The sequence below is a fragment of the Heterodontus francisci genome, chromosome 6 (genome assembly GCF_036365525.1).
Source record: "Heterodontus francisci isolate sHetFra1 chromosome 6, sHetFra1.hap1, whole genome shotgun sequence".
NCBI classification, from domain to species: domain Eukaryota; kingdom Metazoa; phylum Chordata; class Chondrichthyes; order Heterodontiformes; family Heterodontidae; genus Heterodontus; species Heterodontus francisci.
In genome coordinates, this window is record NC_090376.1 from 153,157,687 (window position 1) to 153,182,430 (window position 24,744).

The 24,744-nt window shown below is 45.5% G+C and overlaps 1 protein-coding gene across 3 annotated transcripts in view; it reads left to right on the top strand.

Annotated features, from left to right (window-relative positions):
• Positions 1–24,744, top strand: part of gpr180 (G protein-coupled receptor 180) — a 162,498-nt gene that overhangs the window by 25,209 nt on the left and 112,545 nt on the right. For all 3 annotated transcript variants that reach the window (XM_068034370.1, XM_068034371.1, XM_068034372.1), the window contains exon 2: positions 21,651–21,809. In XM_068034370.1, coding sequence (XP_067890471.1) covers positions 21,651–21,809 — 159 coding nt within the window. The remainder of the gene's footprint in view (positions 1–21,650; positions 21,810–24,744) is intronic.

The following is a 24,744-nucleotide window of genomic DNA, read 5'->3' on the forward strand; positions in this document are numbered from 1 at the left end:
CAACAACTAGTGTGCATTGCAATAATCAACAAGTTTAATACTTGTTAAGTTAAGAAAGTAAGTTAAATTAAGAAAGGATTTGACTTTTTTCAAACACTTCTGCTGAAGGCCTACAGATTACTAACCCCACCAAAAGACTTGTATTTGTGTTGGGATTTGCAGGGAACAGGTAACTCTTAGGTTCCCTTCCCATCCCCTCCCTCATCACTTGTGCTTCCCTCTGCCCCACTCCTTCTCATCACCTACCCCTGAGAATAGCTTGGTCTAGCGTGCATAAGGCATGAATAAGAGTTTCAGCTGCGGTAGGCTAAATGGGTGGAAGTAGAAGATGGAAGTGGGCAGTCTTTGTGAGCGAGAGGTTATTAGCTCAGCTTGGGGTCAAAAGGGATGTTGAGGTTGTGAGCATTTGGGTTCAGACTAAAACAGTGGATAGGGAGGAGTTGGACTCGGTGGCAAATGTACAGAATGTGTGGTGGGGCTGAAGGTAATGCTTGTGAAAGTCATGACTTTGATTAGGGCCATTTCAGTGATGTGTTAGGAATGGAAAGCTGATTGGAGAGGTTAAAACATGGAGTTGTGGGGAAGATGAGAAATATATTTGAGTGGCGATTACACAATCCAAGGCTTTTGGAGAGGAAAGGGAGATTGGAGAAGGGGCAGTAGTTTGCAGGGTTGAAAAAGTGAAGATAGGGTCATTACCAAGAGAATGACCATGATCAGGGAGAGTAAAAGTTTTCCTGGGGCCAAGGATATCAAAGATGGAAGTGAAGAAGTGGTTGAGCAGCTGCAGTTTAGGACAATGAAGATTTTAAAGGAGGTGAGAGGGATGGAATAAGGTCAGATGCGAGAAGAAAGGGAAGAGGAGCAGGAGGAGAAACCAAGGTGTGATTTGATTGATAAAAGCCATGTCACCATCATAGCAGTTTGGGTAGGGCAGATGGTGAAAAGTTATCCAGGAGGGGAGGCTTCAGGGCAAAGTATCGCCACTTGTGAGCCAAGTTTCAATCTGTCAAAATGAGTGCAGTTGTCCACAATAAGGTCCTGAATGAAGAGTAGTGAACTACCTTCTCAACCCCTTTATCCTCCACTCTCCCTTACTCCAGAGTCGTTCATCATCCACGACTCTCTGTCCACTCCCCCTATTCCTATTCGCTCCCTGCCAAGAGCAAGCAATTCGAGGCCCCCCCTCAACCTGCTTCCCTCAAAAAGTCTTTGCTGTCAAAATTCAACTTTCTATAAAAAGATCGAGGAAACCGGCCGTTTTTCTGTTTCCCTGTTTTGTTGGTGTCAGAAATTACTGTACATGATTAACATTGACCTTTTCTAACTGTCATAAAACAGGTAAAGTAACTGGCTGTCTTTGAAGTTTAGCTGATGATCGTTGGACTGATGGGACAGTATTTGACCAGATTTCGAACCGTAGAAATGTTACGGCGCAGAAAGAGGCCATTCAGTCCATCAAGTCTGTGCCGACTAAAAAAAACTAGCCACCCATTCTAATCCCACCTTCCAGCACCTGGTCCGTAGCCTTGCTGGTTACAGCATTTCAAGTGCAGGTCCAGGTTCCTTTTAAATGAGTTGAGCGTTTCTGCCTCTACCACCGATCTGGGCAGCAAGTTCCAGATACGCACCACCCTCTGGGTGAAAAAGCTTTTCCTCATGTCCCCTCTAATCCTTCTTCCAATCACCTTAAATCTGTGCTGCCAGTAATTGACCTGTCCCCTTGGAAAAATTGGTCCTTCCTGTCTATTCTATCTAGGCCCCTCATAATTTTGTACACCTCAATTAAGTAACCCCTCAGCCTTGTATTTGTGTTTGGATTTGCAGGGAACAGGAAACCCTTAGGTTCCCTTCCCATCCCCTCCCTCATCACTTGTGCTTCCCTCTGCCCCACTCCTTCTCATCACCTACCCCTGAGAATAGCTTGGTCTAGCGTGCATAAGGCATGAATAAGAGTTTCAGCCACAGGTAGGCTAAATGGGTGGAAGTAGAAGATGGAAGTAGGCAGTCTTTGTGAGGGAGAGGTTATTAGCTCAGCTTGGGGTCAAATGGGATGCTGAGGTTGTGAGCATTTGGGTTCAGACTAAAACAGTGGATAGGGAGGGAGTTGGACTCGGTGGCAAATTTTCAAGCCTTGGCAACATTCTTGTAAATCTCTGCTGTACTCACTCCACAGCAATTATGTCCGTCCTGCAATGTGTTGACCAGAACTGTATGCAATACTCCCGCTGTGGCCTAACCAGCATTCTATACAGTTCCGCCATTGTATCCCTGCTTTTGTATTCTATAGCTCAACCAATAAAGTAAAGCATTCCATATGCCTTCACCACTTTATTTACCTGTTCTGTCACCTTCAGGGACCTGTGGACATGCACTCCAAGGTCTCTCACTTCCTCTACCCCTCTCAACATCCTCCCGTTTATTGTGTATTCCCTTGCTTAGTTTGTGCGCCCCAAATACATTACCTCACATTTCTCTGGATTGAATTCCATTTGCCACTTTTCTGCTCACTGAACCAAACCATTGATATCATTCTGGAGTCCACAGCTATCCTCTTCAGTATCAAGTACACGGCTAATTTTTGTGTCATCTGCAAATTTCCCAATCATGCCTCCCACATTTAAGTCCAAATCATCAATATATATCACAAACAGCAAAGGACCCAACATTGAGCTCAGCGGAACGTCACTGGAAGCCGTTTTCCATTCGCATAAACATCTGTCGACCATTACCCTTTGTTTCCTGTCACTGAGCCAATTTTGGATCCAACTTGCCACATTTCCCTGTATCTTATGGGCTTTTACCTTTCTCACCAGTTTGCCATGTGGGATCTTGTTAAATGCCCTACTAAAATATATATAGACAACATCCACTGTACTACCCTCATCAATCCTTGTAACTTGCTCAAAAAATTAAATAATGTCAGTAAGACACGACGTTCCCTTAACAAATCCATGCTGACTATTCCTGATTAATCCATGCCTTTCTAAGTGACAGTTTATCCTATCTCTCTGAATTGATTCCAATAATTTGCCCACCATCGAGGTCAGACTGACCAGCCTATAATTATTTGGGCTATCCCTCGCAGTCTTTTTAAACAAAGGTACAACGTTCGCAGACCTCCAATCCTCTGGTACCTCGCCCATCTAGTGAGAATTTGAAAATGATCCTCAGAGCATCTGTTTTTTCCTCCCAGGCTTCCTTTAACGGCCTGGGATACAACCATCCAGCCCTGGTGATTTATCCACGTTCAACGATGTCTAAGTGCCACTTGATAGCACTGCCAACGACTCCTTCCATCACTTTGCTGATGATCGAGAGTAGACTGATGGAGTGGTAATTGACCAGGTTGGATTTGTCCTGGTTGCTGTGGACAGGACATACCTGGGCAGTTTTCCACATTGTCGGGTAGATGCCAGTGATTAGCGGTACTGGAGCAACTTGGCTTGGGGTGTGGCTAGTTCTGGAGCACAAGTCATCAGTACTACAGCCGGGATGTTGTCAGGGCCCATAGCCTTTGCAGTATCCAGTGCCTTCAGCCATTTCTTGATGTCACGTGGAGTGAGTCAAATTGGCTGAAGGATGGCATCTGTGATGCTGGGGACCTCAGGAGGAGGCCAAGTTGGATCATCCACTTAGCACTTCTGGCTGAAGGTGGTTGTGAATACTTCAGTCTTTTCTTTTGCACTGATGGTGCAGCTCACCACCACCTTCTCAAGGGCAATTAGGAATGGGCAATAAATGCTGGCCTAGCCAGCGATGCCCACATCTCGTGAACGAATTAAAAAAAATAATATGCTGGGCTCCCCTATCATTGAGGATGAGAAAATTTGTGGAGCCTCCTCCTCCTGGTCGATTTTTAATTGTCCACCGCCATTCACGACTGGATGTGGCAGGACTGCAGAGCTTTGATCTGATCTGTTGGTTGTGGGATTTCTTAGCTCTGACTATTGCATGCTGCTTCTGCTGTTTGGCATGCAAGTAGTTCTGTGTTGTAGCTTCACCAGTTTGACATCTCATTTTTAGGTATGCCTGGTGCTGCTTCTGGCATGCTCTCCTGCTCACCTGATTGAACCAGGGTTGATCCCCTGGCTTGATGGTAATGCTAGAGTGCGAGCTATTCAGAGTCATGAGGTTACAGGTGGTATTTGAATACAATTCTGTTGCTGCTTATGGTCCACGGCGCCACATGGATGCCCAGTTTTGAGCTGCCAGATCTGTTCTGAATCTATCCCATTTAGCACGGTGATAGTGCCACACATCACCATGGAGGGTATCCTCAGCGTGAAGACAGGACTTTGTTTTTGAAAGGATTCTGCAGTGGCCACTCCTACCAGTACTGATATTGACAGATGGATCTGCAACAGGTAGAATGGTGAGAACAAGGTCTAGCAGGTTTATCCCTCTTTTGGTTCCCTCGCCACCTGCCGCAGGCCCAGTCTGGTAGATATGTCCTTCAGGATTCTGCCAGCTCGGTCAGTAGTGGCGCTACCGACCCACTCGGTGATGAGCAGTACATCACATTGGTGAATGTCCATTGTCCTGGCAACAACTAGGATACCTTCATTCTGAAGCAGTCAGTCCATCCCACCATCTTGGGCCCTGCACAGAGAACCAGAGGGTGGCTCTTCAGAAATGAAGGCTACCTCTCTTTATACATGGCTCATGATTCTACACCCCCAAAACCCACCCCTTACGGCCCTCAGTGCTTCTTCAAAGTGGTGTTCAACATGCAAGAATACTAATTCATCAACTGAGGGAGGGCAGTAGGTGGTAATCAGCAGGATGTTTCCTTGCTCATGTTTGACCTGGTGCCATGAGACCTCATGGGGTCCAGAGTCAATGTAGAGGACTCCCAGGGCAACTCCCTCTTGACTGTCTACCACTGTGCCACCACCTCTCGTGGGTCTATCTTGCTAGTGGGACAAGACAGACCCAGGAAAGGTGATGGTGGTGTCTGGGACATTGGATGTTAGCTATGTTTCATAAGTATGACTATGTAAGGCTGTTGGTTGACTGGTCTGTGGGTCAGCTCTCCCAATTTTGACACAAGCCCCTAGATGTTAGGAGGACTTTGCAGCCTTTACCATTGTCATTTATAATATCTAGGTTGATGCTGAGTGTCCCATCCGATTTTATTCCTTTTCAACTTCTGTGTAGCCGTTTTGTACAACTGAATGGCTTGCTAGACCATTTCAGGGGGCAGTTAAGAGTCAGTCACATTGCTGTGGGCCTGGAGGCACATTTAAAGCAGACTAAGTAAGGATGGCAGATTTCCTTCCCTAAAGGACATTCGTGAACCAGATGGGTTTTTACGACAATCAATCATAGTTTATGGTCACCATGACTGAGACTAGCTTTGAATTCCAGATTTTTATGAATTAATTGAATTTATTAATGAAATTTAAATTCCACTAGATGCCGTGATGTGATTCGAACCTGTGTCCCGAGTATTATCTTGGGTCTCTGAAGTACTAGTCCTGTGACATTACGACTACTCTACCATCTCCCCTGTAAAGGGAAGTGCTACAGGGATCAGTGCTGGGGCCTCAACTATTTACTATCTACATTAATGAATTGGATGAAGGGACCAAATTTGTAGCCAAATTTATGGATGGTACAAAGATAGGTAGGAAACCATGTTGTCAGGAGGACACGAAGTGTCTGCAAAGAGATATTGGCCGGAATTTTACGCCGCCCCAGAGGGTCGGATGGTGGCGTGGGGGCGGCGTAAAATTGAGCGGCAGGCTCCGGGAGGCCTTCCCGCCCCGCTTCCACCTCTGGACAAGTTTAGGGCATCAGACGGGGGGGGGGGGGGGGGACAGCCTGCCAGCCCGACGGTAATCAAGGTCCTTATGTGGCCACTTAAGGGCCCTCACCTGCCTCCACGGGTATTTTACCTGTGGCAAGTGGGTGCGCTGAGGACTTGAAAGGCTGCCCAGCGAAAAATGACGGCCTTTCAGCGCCCTGGTGGGGGGGCGGGGTTCATGGCAGTCTGGCACAGGGTGCCCGATTGAGGGCCGCCCCGCCTCCCAACCCACCCCCCTCCCCCCAAATGACCACTCCAGCCTCACAAGGACCGATTCCCCCTGGTGAGGCATGCCCCTACTTACATTCCCTCCTCGATCCATAGCAGTGGCCACCACTTCCGGTGGCGCTGCTGGGACTAAGAGCTGCCAGCCCGCTGATTGGCTGGCATCTCACTGAGGCAGGACCTCCTCCCTCAAGTTGGTGGAAGTCCCGCCTCGGGACAATTAAAGCCTGGGGACCCGTAAAATACGGGAGGGATCCCCAGGCTAGGTGGAAGGGGGTTCACCACCGACTTTCACGTTGGAGTCCGGCTCCTGTCCATCCACTGTAAAATTCTGGCCATTGATAGTGTTATGATCGAGGCAGGAGGAGTCCACTGTCTTTTCTAGTTCCACTTCTCCACAGGTCACAACATCTATTTAAATGTTTACCCAGTGTAACAACCAGGTGAGAAAGGTGTCCAGGGTTCCCTCTCAGCCTTCACCTGGTCATATAGGGTTTAATTTTAAACACACGATGTTTTAGCTCCCCCTTGGTGAATCCTTGTTTACCGCTTTCCAATTATAAGGCAAAGAAACCAGCACAAACAGGTTTTCTTAGAATTAAAGAAAGGTTGAAATTTATTAAACTCAAACTCTAATTCGGTTAACGCCTACTGATACACGACACGCCCACGCTAGCGTGCATACGCGATACACACATGCAGATAGAGACAGAACAGAGTGGAAGAAATAAAGTGGAAAAGTTTGAGGCAATATCTGAAGAGGATTTTTGTTATGGATCTTCGAGCTCACTACAGAGTCCTTGATTATAGGTAGATCTTGCTTTTCATTGAGGCCCAATATTGTTCTTAAACCTTGTTCGCTGTCGGAGACTTTTCTCTCTTGGGGTTCATGTGTCTTCAGTGGATTTGGAGTTCTGTGAGAAAGAGGTGGGAGCAGACAGGAGAGGCTGTGGCGAGCAGCCAGGAGAGGTCTTTTCAGTCCAGGAGCAAACAGACCCTGGAACAGCCAATTAGTCACGTGACCAGCTGGTCTTACCAGTCCTGGATTGTATCCTAGACAGTTTAAAATCAATGTTCATGACTAAGTTAAAATGCCTCATTCTTGGCAGGTGGGGGGACTGGCATGACACCAGTTATCGATACAGCCAATCATATACTCTGGCCAGAATTTTACTCACAACCACCCCACAAAGAGCAGGCTGGTGTTGGGAGGTGGGGGGACGTAAAATGGATTGGAAGGCTCGGGGGGGGGGGTGGGGGGGGCACTTCCCAACCCTCTCATGCCTTTGCTGCCATTTTTTGCAGGGCGGCGGCGAGAAACGGCCCACCTGCCCCAGGCCAATCATAGCCCTTAAGTGGCCGTTAATTGGCTGCCGCCAGGGGATTTTACGGTTGGCAGGCGGGTAGCTGAGGCTTCAGAAAAGCTGCCAGATAAAATAAAAGCCATTCTGACAGCCTGGGGCGGAGAGGGCTCCTGATTGGGCTCCCCATGCCCGACAGAGAGCTGCCCCTGATGCCCCAACCACCCTCAATGCCCAACACTCCCCCCCCCACCCCCAGCCAGTGCCTTTCTAGGGCCCAGCCAATTGTCCCTGGCAAGGCCCCAAATACTTACCCATTCTTTGGGGCTCCCCGACAACTTCAGTCTTCAGCTGGGTTGCAGCCTCAGCAGTTGCCACTGCTCCCGGTGGCGCTGCTATGACTAAGAGCTGCTGACCCGCTGATTGGCCGGCAGCTCCATTAGGCGGGCCTTCCTGCCTCAATAAGATGGAAGTCCCGCCCAAGACCAATTAAGAGCCTGGGGACCGTAAAATCTGGTCTGGATCCCCAGGCCTGGCGGAGGCGGGATCGCCTGTGACTTTTCGGTAGGTGGACGGCTCCCCTACGGCCACGGTAAAATTTCGGCCACTATATTTTTATCCCAGAATAAAATACACCAACCAGATTTCTTTATAAGCAACAAAATTATCAATTTATTATGAATCAAGACTTAACCAGTAACAAAGCAAAGCATTCTTCTTTCTTTTTCTTTTGGGCCTCCTTATCTCGAGAGACAATGGATACGCGCCTGGAGGTGGTCAGTGGTTTGTGAAGCAGCGCCTGGAGTGGCTATAAAGGCCAATTCTGGAGTGACGGGCTCTTCCACAGGTGCTGCAGAGAAATTTGTTTGTTGGGGCTGTTGCACAGTTGGCTCTCCCCTTGCGCCTCTGTCTTTTTTCCTGCCAACTACTAAGTCTCTTCGACTCGCCACAATTTAGCCCTGTCTTTATGGCTGCCCGCCAGCTCTGGCGAATGCTGGCAACTGACTCCCACGACTTGTGATCAATGTCACACGATTTCATGTCGCGTTTGCAGACGTCTTTATAACGGAGACATGGACGGCCGGTGGGTCTGATACCAGTGGCGAGCTCGCTGTACAATGTGTCTTTGGGGATCCTGCCATCTTCCATGCGGCTCACATGGCCAAGCCATCTCAAGCGCCGCTGACTCAGTAATGTGTATAAGCTGGGGGTGTTGGCCGCTTCAAGGACTTCTGTGTTGGAGATATAGTCCTGCCACCTGATGCCAAGTATTCTCCGAAGGCAGCGAAGATGGAATGAATTGAGACGTCGCTCTTGGCTGGCATACGTTGTCCAGGCCTCGCTGCCGTAGAGCAAGGTACTGAGGACACAGGCCTGATACACTCGGACTTTTGTGTTCCGTGTCAGTGCGCCATTTTCCCACACTCTCTTGGCCAGTCTGGACATAGCAGTGGAAGCCTTACCCATGCGCTTGTTGATTTCTGCATCTAGAGACAGGTTACTGGTGATAGTTGAGCCTAGGTAGGTGAACTCTTGAACCACTTCCAGAGCGTGGTCGCCAATATTGATGGATGGAGCATTTCTGACATCCTGCCCCATGATGTTCGTTTTCTTGAGGCTGATGGTTAGGCCAAATTCATTGCAGGCAGACGCAAACCTGTCGATGAGACTCTGCAGGCATTCTTCAGTGTGAGATGTTAAAGCAGCATCGTCAGCAAAGAGGAGTTCTCTGATGAGGACTTTCCGTACTTTGGACTTCGCTCTTAGACGGGCAAGGTTGAACAACCTGCCACCTGATCTTGTGTGGAGGAAAATTCCTTCTTCAGAGGATTTGAACGCATGTGAAAGCAGCAGGGAGAAGAAAATCCCAAAAAGTGTGGGTGCGAGAACACAGCCCTGTTTCACACCACTCAGGATAGGAAAGGGCTCATTAACATACCGATTAAAATATGAAAATTCCCTTTTTAAAAATTCCCCAATTACACACACACACATACTGAAAAAAATACAGAAATTCACTCTGCAGAGGTCTGTTACAAAAAAGGGACCAAAAAAAACGATTTTGGCCAAATACTTGCTAATTCTTGACAAAATAAAGAAGATATGGAAGGAAGTCAGTTGTCCCTTTTTTAGTCTGGCATCCGGGTGTACAGAATCGGATCACTCAGTTTGTTTCAGAAGCATTACGTTCTGGAGATGTTGAGAATTATTCTAGTAGGCTTTCTAGGAGAAATGTGGCATCAAGGTTTCTCCGCCAGCACACACTTGAATCGAGGGATTTTTTTTTTCAGCTCCTCAGTAGCTATACTGCACCAAGGACTTTTTGCTCTTCCACCCTGAATCTTGGCAGGATTCCTTCAAAAAGGTAGAGAAAGAGGTGAGCTGGGTGATTTCTTTATCGCTGGCAGGAAAACACCAACTGTCTTCAAACTGTTCACACCCAACTCAACTGAAAACAATGTCCAAACCCCAAACAGAGAGTTGACATCCTGATCCCCATAACATATGGCTTCTCTGTAACCATTTTTCCTGAAGTCACCAAGGGATCTGCTGTTTACTGAGCCCAAATCACAGGTGGCCTCCAGCACAGGTGGCTTTCAAACAGCGTCTTGTCCTGCTAGTGAACTTGGTTAAAAAACAACACGTCCATGGAATCTTTTCAGTTTCAACACTAGTCCGCAAAAAATAAAAATATCAAAAATAATGAAAGCACTTTCATAACACCTCCATCCTTGGCGGAATGAAACACCATTTTTAAATGCATTTCATCACAAAGAGTGAAAAACAGATGAAAGATTATCAAAACACATTTACACACTCATTCCCATTCACTCTTTACCTGTCGCTAATACAGTGCAGCTTTGTACTATATTTGCATTCAGATAACTCAAAGCAAAGTTAGATTCTAGACAAAGCATCCGCAATTACATTATTTTTTTCCTGCAATGTGGATGATCTTTAAGGAACAAGATTGTAATAGTAAACTCCACAAAGGCTAGGGGGTTATAATCAATATCAGTAGTCGTGGCAGACATAGACTTGCTTAAGAGCTAGTAATAAGCCCAGGGTTCCTTTTTCCATGGTTGAATATCTTTTTTGGTGTCGATTTAGCTTTTTGGAAATGTATCCCACTGGCCTATCTATGCCTGACTCATCGTCTTGTAACAGGACTGCACCGACCCCAGGTCACTAGCATCAATTGCCATCTTGAAGGGCTTAGTGAAACCCAGAGCAGCCAACACTGGTTCATTAATCAAAATGACTTTCAGCCTCTCAAAATCTGCATGGCACTTCCTTGACCACTCTGCCTTGGTTTTCTTTTTAATTGTAAATCCGTTAGTGGAGCAGCTACAGTACTAAAATGTGTTACAAACTTGCAGTAGAAACCACACATCCCCAAAAACCTCATGATTTCTCGCTTAGTTTTAGGGGTAGGGAACTCCACCAATGCTTGTACTTTTGCTGTCTTGGCAACACTCGTCCTTGCCCTACTATATGCCCGAGGTAGGTTAGTCTCTCTTTTGAAAATTCACTTTTGGCAAGGTTTATTACTAAATCAGCCAATTGTAATTTTTCTAACAGAGCTTCTCATTGTTCCAACTGGTCCTTCCAAGTGTCACTGTATACCAGCACATCGTCAAGGTAAACCACACAAAGAACAAATCGACACAGGAACAGGCCTGTGCCGATCTTGATGCCTGCCTAAACTAAAACCTTCTGCACTTCCGGGGACTGTATCCCTCTATTCCCATCCTATTCATGTATTTGTCAAGATGCCTCTTAAACTTCGCTATCGTACCTGCTTCCACCACCTCCCCCGGCAGCAAGTTCCAGGCACTCGCCACCCTCACCACTCACACAATTAGGAACACTGGCTCCCACTTGGTTCTTTAGTCTCTGAAAAGTGGCTGGGGCATTTTTTAGCCCGAGTGGCATCACTCGGCATTGGAAAAGACCGTCTGGTGTGACAAAGGCAAATATTTCTTTAGCTCGGGGTGTTAAATGAACCTGTCAGTATCCCTTTAACAAATCTATTTTTGTAAGAAACGTGACACTGCCCCCTCTGTCAACACAGTCTTCCAAGCAAGGAATTGGGTAGGAGTCTGACTTTGTTACTGCATTAACCTTTCTGTAGCTTATGCAGAATCCAGTTGAACTGTCAAATTTAGGCATTAACACCACTGGGGAACTCCAGCCGCTTTCACTGGGTTCAATTAGGTGGTTTTCCAGTATGTATTGGATTTCTGTTTTCACCTGGGCCTGTTTCCCTAGACTTAAGCGATAAGGATGTTGTTTTATAGGAAAGGGTTCCCCTACATCCACATCATGTGTGGCTAAGGTTGTACATCCTGGCTTGTCACTACAGACTTCTTTAAATGCTGTGAGTAGCCTTGTTAGGTCTTCTCATTGGTCTACATCTAAGTATGAAAGCATCATGTCCAATCTCCCTAATAATTCAGTATTAGCTAACCGGATAGTAGGAGGTTCAATTTGAGAATGGTCTAGGCCTCCTTCTGCCTCATCCTCACTATCCCTTTCCTCCTTCACTGTCCCTACTACCTGACACACCTGTTCTTGCTGATCCTCCTCCCGGTGATAATATTGTTTAACATATTGATATGACACAGTCGACTCTTTTTTTGGCAATGGGGTATTAATCAAATAACTTACTTTATCAATTCTAATGACCACTTTATATGGCCAATGAAGCGTGCTTTCAGCAGTTCATCCTATAAAGGCAGTAATACTAACAATCTCATCCCCTGGTTGAAATGTTTGGGTCTTGGCACGCTTGTCTGCCCATTTCTTCTTGGTTGTTTGGGAAGCTTTCAAGTGTACCGGAGCTACTTTGCAGGCTCTTGTGAACCGCTCCCGGAACATGGATACATAATTAACACAGAAGATCCGTCCCTCTGTTATAAAAACTTTTCTTTAATTAGTTTTAGAGGACCTCTTATGTCCATAAACTAGTTCAAAAGGACTAAAACCGGTAAACTCATTAGATGAATCCCTGCTGGCAAACAAAAGAAATTCTAGCCCTTTATCCCAATCATGGGGATATTCATGACAGTATGTCCTGATCATTGTTTTGAGAGTCTGATGGTAGTTCTAAAGACCCTTGTGTTTGTGGGTGGTAGGCTAACGACCTTAACTGTGTTATACCCAAATTATTCATAACTTCTTGAAAATTTTAGGTATAAAATTAGAACCTTGATCTGCCTGAATCTCAATCAGTAATCCATATCTAGTGAGGAACTGGGTTAACTTTTCTACCAATACCGGAGCAAAAACTGTTCTCAAGGATGGCCTCTGGGAACCGAATAGCCATATCCATGATAGTAAGGTTCTGCTTTTGTTTTTGGTGAAGGTCCTACCCAGTCTACCAACACCCTGCTAAATGGTTCCCCAAAAACTGGTATGGGAATTGGAGGTGCCAGTTTTATGGCAGGTTATAGTTTTCCCACAATCTGACACCTCGGGCACATTTTACAAAACTGCACCACGTCCTTCGAAAGACCTGGCCGTTAAAAATATCAACCTATATGTAACTGGGTCTTCCGGTTCCCCATATGTCCCGCTATAGGAGTTTCATGGGCTATCCTTAATATTTTCCAGCAGTACTTTCTGATGAACAACCGTCCATTCTTCATCTGCAGGATTGTGAGGCGATCTCCATTTCGTCATCAGAATCCCATTTTTAATATAAAAACAGAAAGTGCTGGACATATTCAGGTCAGGCATCATCTGTGGAGAGAGAAGCAGAGTTAACGTTTCAGGTCTTTCATCAGATCTGGCAAAGGTGAGAAAAGAAATACATAGAAACATAGAAAATAGGAGCAGGAGTAGGCCATTCGGCCCTTCAAAGAAAAAAGAAAATTACAGCACAGGAACAGGCCCTTCGGCCCTCCAAGCCTGTGCCGATCCAGATCCTCTATCTAAACCTGTCGCCTATTTTCTAAGGGTCTGTATCTCTTTGCTTCCTGCCCATTCATGTATCTGTCTAGATACATCTTAAAAGACACTATCGTGCCCGCGTCTACCACCTCCGCTGGCAACGCGTTCCAGGCACCCACCACCCTCTGCGTAAAGAACTTTCCACGCATATCCCCCCTAAACTTTTCCCCTCTCACTTTGAACTCGTGACCCCTAGTAATTGAATCCCCCACCCTGGGGGGAAAAAGCTTCTTGCTATCCACCCTGTCTATATCTCTCATGATTTTGTACACCTCAATCAGGTCCCCCCTCAACCTCCGTCTTTCTAATGAAAATAATCCTAATCTACTCAACCTCTCTTCATAGCTAGCACCCTCCATACCAGGCAACATCCTGGTGAACCTCCTCTGCACCCTCTCCAAAGCATCCACATCCTTTGGCGACCAGAACTGCACGCAGTATTCCAAATGTGGCCGAACCAAAGTCCTATACAACTGTAACATGACCTGCCAACTCTTGTACTCAATACCCCGTCCGATGAAGGAAAGCATGCCGTATGCCTTCTTGACCACTCTATTGACATGCGTTGCCACCTTCAGGAAACAATGGACCTGAACACCCAAATCTCTCTGTACATTAATTTTCCCCAGGACTTTTCCATTTACTGTATAGTTCACTCTTGAATTGGATCTTCCAAAATGCATCACCTCGCATTTGCCCTGATTGAACTCCATCTGCCATTTCTCTGCCCAACTCTCCAATCTATCTATATTCTGCTGTATTCTCTGACAGTCCCCTTCACTATCTGCTACTCCACCAATCTTAGTGTCGTCTGCAAACTTGCTAATCAGACCACCTATATTTTCCTCCAAATCATTTATGTATATCACAACCAACAGTGGTCCCAGCACGGATCCCTGTGGAACACCACTGGTCACACGTCTCCATTTTGAGAAACTCCCTTCCACTACTACTCTCTGTCTCCTGTTGCCCAGCCAGTTCTTTATCCATCTAGCTAGTACACCCTGGACCCCATGCGACTTCACTTTCTCCACCAGCCTACCATGGGGAACCTTATCAAACGCCTTACTGAAGTCCATGTATACGACATCTACAGCCCTTCCCTCATCAATCAACTTTGTCACTTCCTCAAAGAATTCTATTAAGTTGGTAAGACATGACCTTCCCTGCACAAAACCATGTTGCCTCTCACTGATAAGCCCATTTTCTTCCAAATGGGAATAGATCCTATCCCTCAGTATCTTCTCCAGCAGCTTCCCTACCACTGACGTCAGGCTCACCGGTCTATAATTACCTGGATTTTCCCTGCTACCCTTCTTAAACAAGGGGACAACATTAGCAATTCTCCAGCCCTCCGGGACCTCACCCGTGATTAAGGATGCTGCAAAGATATCTGTTAAGGCCCCAACTATTTCCTCTCTCGCTTCCCACAGTAATCTGGGATAGATCCCATCCGGACCTGGGGACTTGTCCACCTTAATGCCTTTTAGAATACCCAACACTTCCTCCCTCCTTATGCCGACTTGACCTAGAGTAATCAAACATCTGTCCCTAACCTCAACATCCGTCATGTCCCTCTCCTCGGTGAATACCGATGCAAAGTACTCGTTTAGAATCTCACCCATTTTCTCTGAGTCCAAGCATAACATTCCTCCTTTGTCCTTTAGTGGGCCAATCCTTTCTCTCGTTACCCTCTTGCTCCTTATATATGAATAAAAGGCTTTGGGATTTTCCTTAACCCTGTTTGCTAAAGATATTTCATGACCCCTTTTAGCCCTCTTGATTCCTCGTTTTAGATTGGTCCTACATTCCCAATATTCTTTCAAAGCTTCGTCTTTCTTCAGCCTCCTAAACCTTATGTATGCTTCCTTTTTCCTCTTAGCTAGTCTCACAATTTCACCTGTCATCCATGGTTCCCTAATCTTGCCATTTCTATCCCTCATTTTCACAGGAACATGTCTGTCCTGCACGCTAATCAACCTCTCTTTAAAAGCCTCCCACATATCAAATGTGGATTTATCTTCAAACAGCTGCTCCCAATCTACATTCCCCAGCTCCTGCCGAATTTTGGTATAGTTGGCCTTCCCCCAATTTAGCACTCTTCCTTTAGGACCACTCTCATCTTTGTCCATGAGTATTCTAAAATTTACGGAATTGTGATCACTATTCCCAAAGTAGTCCCCTACTGAAACTTCAACCACCTGGCCGGGCTCATTCCCCAACACCAGGTCCAGTATGGCCCCTTCCCGAGTTGGACTATTTACATACTGCTCTAGAAAACCCTCCTGGATGCTCCTTACAAATTCTGCTCCATCTGGACCTCTAACATTAAGCGAATCCCAGTCAATGTTGGGAAAATTAAAATCTCCTATCACCACCACCCTGTTGCTCCTACATCTTTCCATAATCTGTTTACATATTTGTACCTCTATCTCACGCTCGCTGTTGGGAGGCCTGTAGTACAGCCCCAACATTGTTACCGCACCCTTCCTATTTCTGAGTTCTGCTCATATTGTCTCACTGCTCGAGTCCTCCATAGTGCCCTCCTTCAGTACAGCTCGAGCCTGCTCCGCCATTCATTATGATCATGGCTGATCATCCAACTCAGTAACCTGTTCCCGCTTTCTCCCCATACCCTTTGATCCCTTTAGACCCAAGAGCTATATCTAACTCCTTCTTGAAAACATACAATGTTTTGGCCTCAAATACTTTCTGTGGTAGCGAATTCCATAGGCTCACCACTCTCTGGGTGAAGAAACTTCTCCTCATCTCAGTCCTGAAAGGTTTACCCTGTATCCTTAGACTATGACCCCTGGTTCTGGACTCCCCCACCATTGGGAACATCCTTCCTGCATCTGTCAAGTCCTGTTAGAATTTTATAGGTTTCTATGGGATCCCCCTCACTCTTCTGAACTCCAGTGAATGTAATCCGAACCGACTCAATCTCTCCTCATACATCAGTCCCGCCATCCCAGGAATCGCTGCACTCCCTTTATAGCAAGAACATCCTTCCTCAGATAAGGAGACCAAAACTGCACACAAGGGCGGCGCAGTGGTTAGCACCGCAGCTTCACAGCTCCAGCGACCCGGGTTCGGTTCTGGGTACTGCCAGTACGGAGTTTGCAAATTCTCCCTGTGACCTGTGTGGGTTTCTTCCGGGTGCTCCAGTTTCCTCCCACATGCAAAAGACTTGTGGGTTGATGGGTAAATTGGCTATTGTAAATTGCCCCTAGTGTAGGTAGGAGAATTGAGGGAAAGTGGGGATGTGAGAGGGAAATGGGATTCATGTAGGATTAGTATAAATGGGTGGTTGATGGTCGGCACAGACTTGGTGGGCCGAAGGTCCTGTTTCAGTGCTGTATCTCTCTATGGCTCAATGACTCTATTCCAGGTGTGGCCTCACCAAGGCCCTGTATAACTGCAGCAAGACATCCCTGCTCCTGAACTCGAATCCTCTCTCTTTGAAGGCCAACATACCATTTGCCTTTTTTACCACCTGTTGGACCTGCATGCTTACCTTCAGCGACTGGTGTACGAAAACACCCAGGTCTCGCTGCATATTCCCCTCTCTCAGTTTATAGTCATTCAGATAATCTGCCTTCCTGTTTTTGCTACCAAAGTGGATAACCTCACATTTATCCACATTATACTGCATGTGCCATGCATTAGCCCACTCACTCAACTTGTCCAAATCACCCTGAAGCCTCTCTGAATCCTCCTCATAACTCACCCTCCCACCCAGGTTTGTGTCATCTGCAAATTTGGAGATATTACATTTAGTTCCCTCATCTAAATCGTTAATATATATTGTGAATAGCTGGGGTCCTAGCACTGATCCCTATGGTACCCCACTAGTCACTGCCTGCCATTCTGAAAAAGACCCATTTATCCCTACTCTTTGTTTCCTGTCTGCCAACCAGTTTTCTATCCATCGCAATACACTATCCCCCAATCCCATGTGCTTTAATTTTCCACGCTAATCTCTTATGTGGGACTTTGTCGAAAGCCTTCTGAAAGTCCAAATAAACCACATCCACTGGCTGCCCCTCATCAACTCCACTGGATACATCCTCGAAGAATTCTAGTAGTTTTGTCGAGCATGATTTTCCTTTCGTAAATTCATGCTGACTCTGCCTGATTTTACCACTGTTCTCTAAGTGCTCTGCTACAAAATCTTTGATAATGGATTCTAGAATTTTCCCCACTTCCGGCATCAGACTGACTGGTCTATAATTCCCTGCTTTCTCTCTACCTCCCTTTTTAAATAGTGGGGTTCCATTAGCTACCCTCCAATCTGTAGGAACTGTTCCAGAGTCTATAGAATCTTGGAAGATGACCACCAATGCATCCACTATTTTTAGGGCCACTTCCTTAATTACTCCAGGATGCATACCATCAGGCCCTGGGGATTTATCGGCCTTCAATCCCATCAATTTCCCCAACGCCATTTCTCTACTAATACTGATTTCCTTCAGTTCCTCTCTCTCACTAAGCCCTGTGTTCCCCAACATTTCTGGTGTGATATTTGTGTCCTCCTTTGTGAAGACAATCAAAGTATGCATTTAGTAGGTCAGCCATTTCTTTGTTCCCCATAATAAATTCCCTTGTTTCTGACTGTAACCACTGGAAGGTTTTCATGTCTGTGCAAAATATCCTGAAAGCTGCCATGATCCCTTTATTCTGCGCCAGTCACAGCTTCCACAGGTTTTCACAGCTCCAAGCAGAGTGAGTAGGCGGTTTCTTGGAGACAAGGGCTATCCTCCGAGGATGTGGCTGCTGACACTTGTGAGGAGCCCAATGACTAATACAGAGGAAAGGTACATCTGGAGCCACAAGGGCACTCATATAACAAGACATTTTGTTGCTGAAGATACAGTTCAGATGTCTGGATAGGTCAGGGGGCACCCTTTTAGTATGTACCAGCAAGGATGTCCAGAATGGTAATGGTCTGCTGTGCCTTGCACAACATAACATTGCAGAGAGGGTTCAAGCTGCAGGAGGAGGAAGGTGAGGGCCACTCTGCATCCTCAGTGGAGGAGCAGGATGAGGAGGAGCCTGATGTGGCCAGAGTGTCTGCAGCCACTCACCGAGCTGCCAGAGAAGCCCGCAATAGACTCATCAAGGTACGGTTCAGATAACTTGAGTGTGTGAAGCCTTATAGCACAACAATGTTGAACCCACCAAGCCCCCCACCAGACCCATAGCACCTCCAGTACAGATCATTACCACAGTCAAAAGTTCTTCCATCTCCATCTCATTTGCACCCCTTGCTCATCTTCCACCCTAGTCATACCATTCTCCTGAAGGCTAATGTCCATTTGGAAGGCAGGAGGCAACAATGGAGATGATCGGACGATAGATACTTGTGATAAAGTGCATGATTCATTTACATTTTCAAAAACATTCAGACAGTGATGATGTTGCAATCACCAAAGTGAATCCCCTTGTGCAACTAAAAAGTCTTCCTTTTCCTATTACTTTTAGTTAATGCTAACACTGTGGCATCAGAAGAGCTAGAGGCAGGCTGCTTGTTCCCCTGTAGTGACAGCTGAGAGGCTCGTAGCAGACATTTTCTGGATTTCGGGACCCATAAGGACCTCACCAAATCTGTCCCACCTGCACCTTTGCAGGGGCAGACACGGTCTTCGGGGCAGGAGCCTCTGACTGAAGGGGGTTGGGAGGGGGGCAAAATGGATGAGAAATGGTAAAGCCTTGAGCAGAGTTTCCACTTCCTTTGGCTTTCTCCATCTTCATTTTCTTGGCCCACCTTCTCTTTACTAACCAAGAGCTGGAGAATCCTTTGCTGCAATTCAGTGAAGCATTGAACAGCCAAGACAAGGCTTTCCTCCATCCTATTTAAAGTGGCAAAATGAGTGTTCAAGGCCATTGTTGAGGGCAAGTATGCACTCTGTTGCCTGCGATGTCTGATGCTCTATGCAGGTTGCCATTCTTTCTTGGTAGGTGTGTCAATGCAAAGGCTTGAGACATCATGGCACTCGTGATCAAGACAGAATCTCACATATTTTCTGTTGCTGCTCCAGAATTGTCCTCTTCGTGGATGACCCCTGAGACTCGGCATCTACCTCCAGCTGAGCAGAGCTTAGAGTGTCCTGCGCCTTCTGACAGGGACTCTGTACTGCTGTCCCTGTCTCCAAACCCTGCTCACGTGTGCGCCTTACCACGTGACAACCTAGTTATCTCCCTTGGAGGCCCCACCAAAGTATATCCGAGCTGGTGAATGGGATACATGAGTCATGTGACTGCTTATTCTGAGTGTGTGATCACCTCCTGAGGACTCTCAGCCTCCTCCCCCTCCAGCTCCTTTGTCACTCTTGAAGGATCTTTGGGAGATGAAGGACATGAATTAGAACTACCATGGGGAAAAGTTTCAAAGTCATCAGTGTGCAGATGTTCACATTTCAGTTAGTGGTGACAGCAAATCATCATGAGTGATTGCAGTGTGCCAAGTGGCAGTGTGAAATGTAATTCTGTCACCAGGTATCTCGAAGACGTCCATCTCTCCATTGCTGATGGCTATGCACTCTGTCACCCTGCCAATCTCCATAGCTGCCGCCTCTGCAATGGTCAAGGTTGCTTTCCCGCGTTGTGCTTCCATTCTTCAAATTGGTGAAGCTTCAAGAATCGATCTGTCTTGTCTGGGTTCCTTTAAATAGAAACCGTTCCATTGATCAGTGCAGGTTGTCATCACGCCCGCACTCTGGTTGAGAAACCCAGAACCTGAAATGCTGGCCTTGCCAGCCGTGCCCACATCCCATGATTGATTATTAAAAAGTGGCATGCTAATATTGTGGCTGAGTTAAAACACAGCAAAGCTCACTCCAGTAATAATTGGGTTCCCAACCCGCTGCTGGCAGCTCCCCCACCTGTTGCAAGCGGGTGGGTTTCATTAAAATTCTGTCCAATGTGTCTGCAAAGGGCAATAGATAGATTAACTGAGTGGCAAGAAGGTGGCAGATGGAGTATAATGTGGGAATATGTGAAGTTATTCATTTTTCTAGGAAGAAGAGAAAAATTGAATTTTTTTTAAAAGATGAAAAACTGTTCAATGTTGGTATTCTTAGGATTTGGATGTCCTTGTATGAGCTATTTGCAATCTATATCAATGACTTAGATGAGGCGACCAAGTGTAATGTATCATCAGCAAACTTGGACACAAGGTTAGGTGGGAAAGTATGCTATGAGAAAGATGTAAGGAAGCTGCAAAAGGATTTAGACAAGTTAAGTGGGCAAGAATGTGGAAAATGGAATATAATGTGGAGAAGTGTGAAGCTATTGTTACGGCCACGTGGTGCGATGTGGGTGGTTCCCACTGTTCAACTTCTCGTCTGATCGCAGCAAGTGTTATTAGGGTTTAACCCCTTGGTGTTTTATTTCAAATAAACAGACAGCGACAGGTTTTCTTGTAGGTTTTAAAAAACAGAAAATCAATTGTTTATTGATCAACACACCGTATCCCAAAATTGTCGTAACTGTATCTGCTCACGCGTTCGCTCGCACCCACAGACACACAAGAAGAGACGGAGAGGGAAAGAAAAGAAAGTGATTTTAGTGGCATATCAAGCCACTCAGTTGTATCAAATTGCTGCATACAGCAGTTCAAAAAGAAGGCCCATTGCCATCTTCTTGGGGAAAATAGGGATGGGCAATAAATGCCATCTTTGCCAACAGCAAACCTAATCCTGAGACTGAATTAAAAAATGCTTACATTTTCTCGGGTTTTTTTTGAGACTGCCACTCCAAAAGTGACCTCACACAATTCATAACTCTCACTGTTATTTATGTGAAAATGTTAGCAACTTCAGGTGAGGGACCAATATACAGTTAAACTCAAATATCCAAAAATTGCTGTCTGGAGTTGTGCTGCTCTTCACAAAAATGGCATTTCACTGTGTTGCTCACCATTGAAATGCATTGAATAGCATGAAGGTGCTGTGTTTGTGCGGTAGATACAAACTAGACTTCCCACAGAAAATTAAATCTTGTCCATTTCAGCCTAAGTACACTTTTCATGATGTGATAACTGCCTATTACTGCCAGTCAACCACTCTGGCACTGAAACTAACTATCTCAAGTTATTTTTATTCCTTCAGGTTTTAATGATTGGAGGTTTTAAAAATCGATATTTAAAAAAAATCCTTTGTCTCTTTTTCTTCTCTCCCTTAATCCAATCTTTCTTTCCCTCTCTATTTCTCTTTCTGTATCTGATCTGGCATTGAATTCATGCACTCTAATTTACATTTACATTATGTTTTTTGCTGCCAAGGTGTACATTCTCTATGCTTATGTGGATATTTGGTTATTTTGAGTCTTTACAGTGTGATTACATATTTAATCTTTAGGTGTGAATGCTTTACTAAGCTGCCAGATAGGCAACAAAACCGTGGCTGCTGACAAAGATGCCAAGCTTTACCTCTTCCATGAGCAGGACTGGTTGAAGCTACAGGAGGAAACTGAAGGAGTTAACTGTTTAGTGAAGTTCGCTGAAGCCCAACTAACAAGTAAGTGACTTCAGAACCATGTATAACCCTTTCTAAAAGATTATTTTATTCAGTGGCATGAAGTACTGTTTTGTGCTAGTTCATCGGCACAAATCTTTGCCTTCCTGTCACAATGGATTGAGATGCCTTATATGGCATACTATAAGTAATGATCCCATTTCATTCTTGTGTTAAAAAGCCCACAGTAGAAAATAAAACTGAAAAAAACAAAGGATGTTTGAAATGGCTTGATGTATGTCAATATTTTCATTTTAGAAAATCTTTGAATCATTTATGAGTATTACCACTTATGTGTTGCTGTACAGTGATGGAAGGGATAGCATGATGGCTAATGATTTAAATTTTCAATAAAATATTTCTATCGCCTTAGTTAAATTACTTTTTAGGGTGAACATACGAATATTTACACTGCAAGATTAGCTACAGTGTAAAACCATTTCTATTATACTGTACAGTTCTACTGTATCTAAATGTGTATTGAGAATCTGCAGTCAAGCGCAACCTGAGTCCAGAGCAATATTGAGTGACTCTCCCTGGAGGAGTTTGGCAACACATGGAATGTGCACATTCAGTGTGGTGTTAAACTTCGTGTAAAAAGTGCCATGGGGATATATGAACAATCAAACTGTTCAGGAGAAAGCTCTGAATTAATTAATGTAATTCAGTACTATATAGATGAAACCCAAATTGCAGCTACTAGTCTCAGACCAGTAGGGCCAGTGTAAATAGCTCTTCTAGAAAAAAAAAAAGCCAAATTACATCTATGGAGAATTGCAAGTAGACCAGGGGTGCTTCATTGAGGTTTTTAAAAATTCATTTGTAGGATGTGAGCATCGCTGGCAATGCCAGCATTTATTGCTCATCCTTAATTGCCCTTGAGAGGTGGTGGTGAGCCACCTTCTGGAACTACTGTTGTTCATGTGGTGTAGGTACACCCACAGTGCTGTTAGGAAGGGAGTTCCAGGAGTTTGACCCAGCAACAGTGAAGGAGCAGCAATGTAGTTGAAGTCAGGGTGATGTGTGACTTGGAACTTGGAAGGGAACTTGCAAGTAGTGGTGTTCCCATCCGTCTGCTGCTCTTGTCCTTCCAGGTGGTAAAGATCGCAGGTTTGGAAGGTACTGTCGAAGGAACCTTGGTGAGTTGCTGTAGTGCATCTTGTAGATGGTACACACTACTGCCTCTCTGCATCGGTGGTGGAGGGCATAAATGTTTAAGATAGTGGATGGGATGGTGATCAAGTGATCTGCTTTTGTCCTGGATTGTGTCAAGCTTCTTGAGTATAGTTAAGAGCTGCACTCATCTAGGCAAGTGAACAGTACTGCACCATACTCCTGACTTGTCGATAGTGGACAGGCTTTGGAGAATCAGGAGATGAGTCAATCGATGCAGAATTCACAGCCTTTGACCTGCTCTTGTAGCCACAGTATTTATATGGCTGGTTCAGATAAGTGTCTGGTCAACCCCCAGGATGTTGATGGTGGGGGAGTCAATGATGGTAATGCGGTTGAACGTAAAGGGGAGATGGTTAGATTCTCTCTTGTTGGAGAAGGTCATTGCCTGGCACTTGTGTGGCGCGAATGTTACTTGCCACTTATCAGCCCATGCCTGAATGTTGACCAGGTCTCGCTGCATGCAGGCACGAACTGCTTCAGTATCTGAGGAATTGCGAATGGTACCGAACACTGTGCAATCATCTGCGAACATCCCCACTTTTCACTTTATGTTGGAGAAGGTCATTGATGAAGCAGAAGATTGTTGGGTCTAGGGCATTACCCTGAACTACTGCAATGATATCCTGGGGCTGATGATTGGCCTCCACCAACCACACCCATCTTCCTTTGTGCTAGATATGACTCCAGCCAGCAGAGAGTTTTCCCCCTGATTCCCATTGACTCCAGTTTTGCTAGGGCTCCTTGATGCCACACGGTCAAATGCTGCCTTGATCTCAAGGGCGGTCACACTCACCTCGCCTCACCTCACCTCAAGAGTGTAGCTCTTTTGTCCATGTTTAGACTAAGGCTGGAATGGGGTCTGGAGCCAAGTGGTCCTGGCGGAAGCAAAACTGAGGTTAATGTCAAGACAGGTGCTGATTGTCATGCTTCCAGCATTTTCCGTTTGTGGTTGAGACAGATTACTGGGGCAGAGTAGAGGAAATTTTAAACCATCCCTTGTCTGCTGGTGCTTTTGTGTCAAAACTGGAAAAGTGTTCCTTTGCCCAGCACTGATATTCCTTAATTTTTTTTGAAAGAACTAGTAGTATTTCCAAGAAACAGAAAACTGGTTATTGTAAGTTTTTGATGTAGCCAAGGGTTTAATAAATATGATAATTGTTGCACTCTGGTGGGATGTAGAATTCAAACGCAGAGTTAAACCATTTTATCAGGGGTATTTGATTGTGAAAATTAAGCCATAATAGGATAAAGTTTGAGGGCAGAAGAGGACATGCAGACAACACTCTTACCTGAATGAAAGCACATCCCTTGGCACTTAATTGCTTTCTTCAGCTTTTCTGTTTCAACATTTATTGTTTGAGGAGGCTTTTGTCATCATTGTTCATAATCCTACTTCAGAAGTCATACGAACTAGAATTAACACTAAACTTAGGATTGATGGGCCTCCAACCATTTTCCAAACTTCCACGTTCACTCCTTCTTCCTTCCTCACAGAACCACAAAAGGATTCTCTTATCCTCACCGTCTATCACACTAACCTGTTCCATTGATCATTTTCCAACGTGATGCCACCACCTAACACATCTCCCCCTCCCCTCCTCTTCCAACATCATCAAGGGGCCATTCCCTCCATGACACCCTGGTCCTCTCTTCCATCACCCCCAACACCTGATCCATTTCTCCCAGTAACTTCCTATTCAAGGGCAGGAGATGCAACATCTGTCCCTTTCACCTCCTTCTTTCTGACCATCCACTCCTTCGG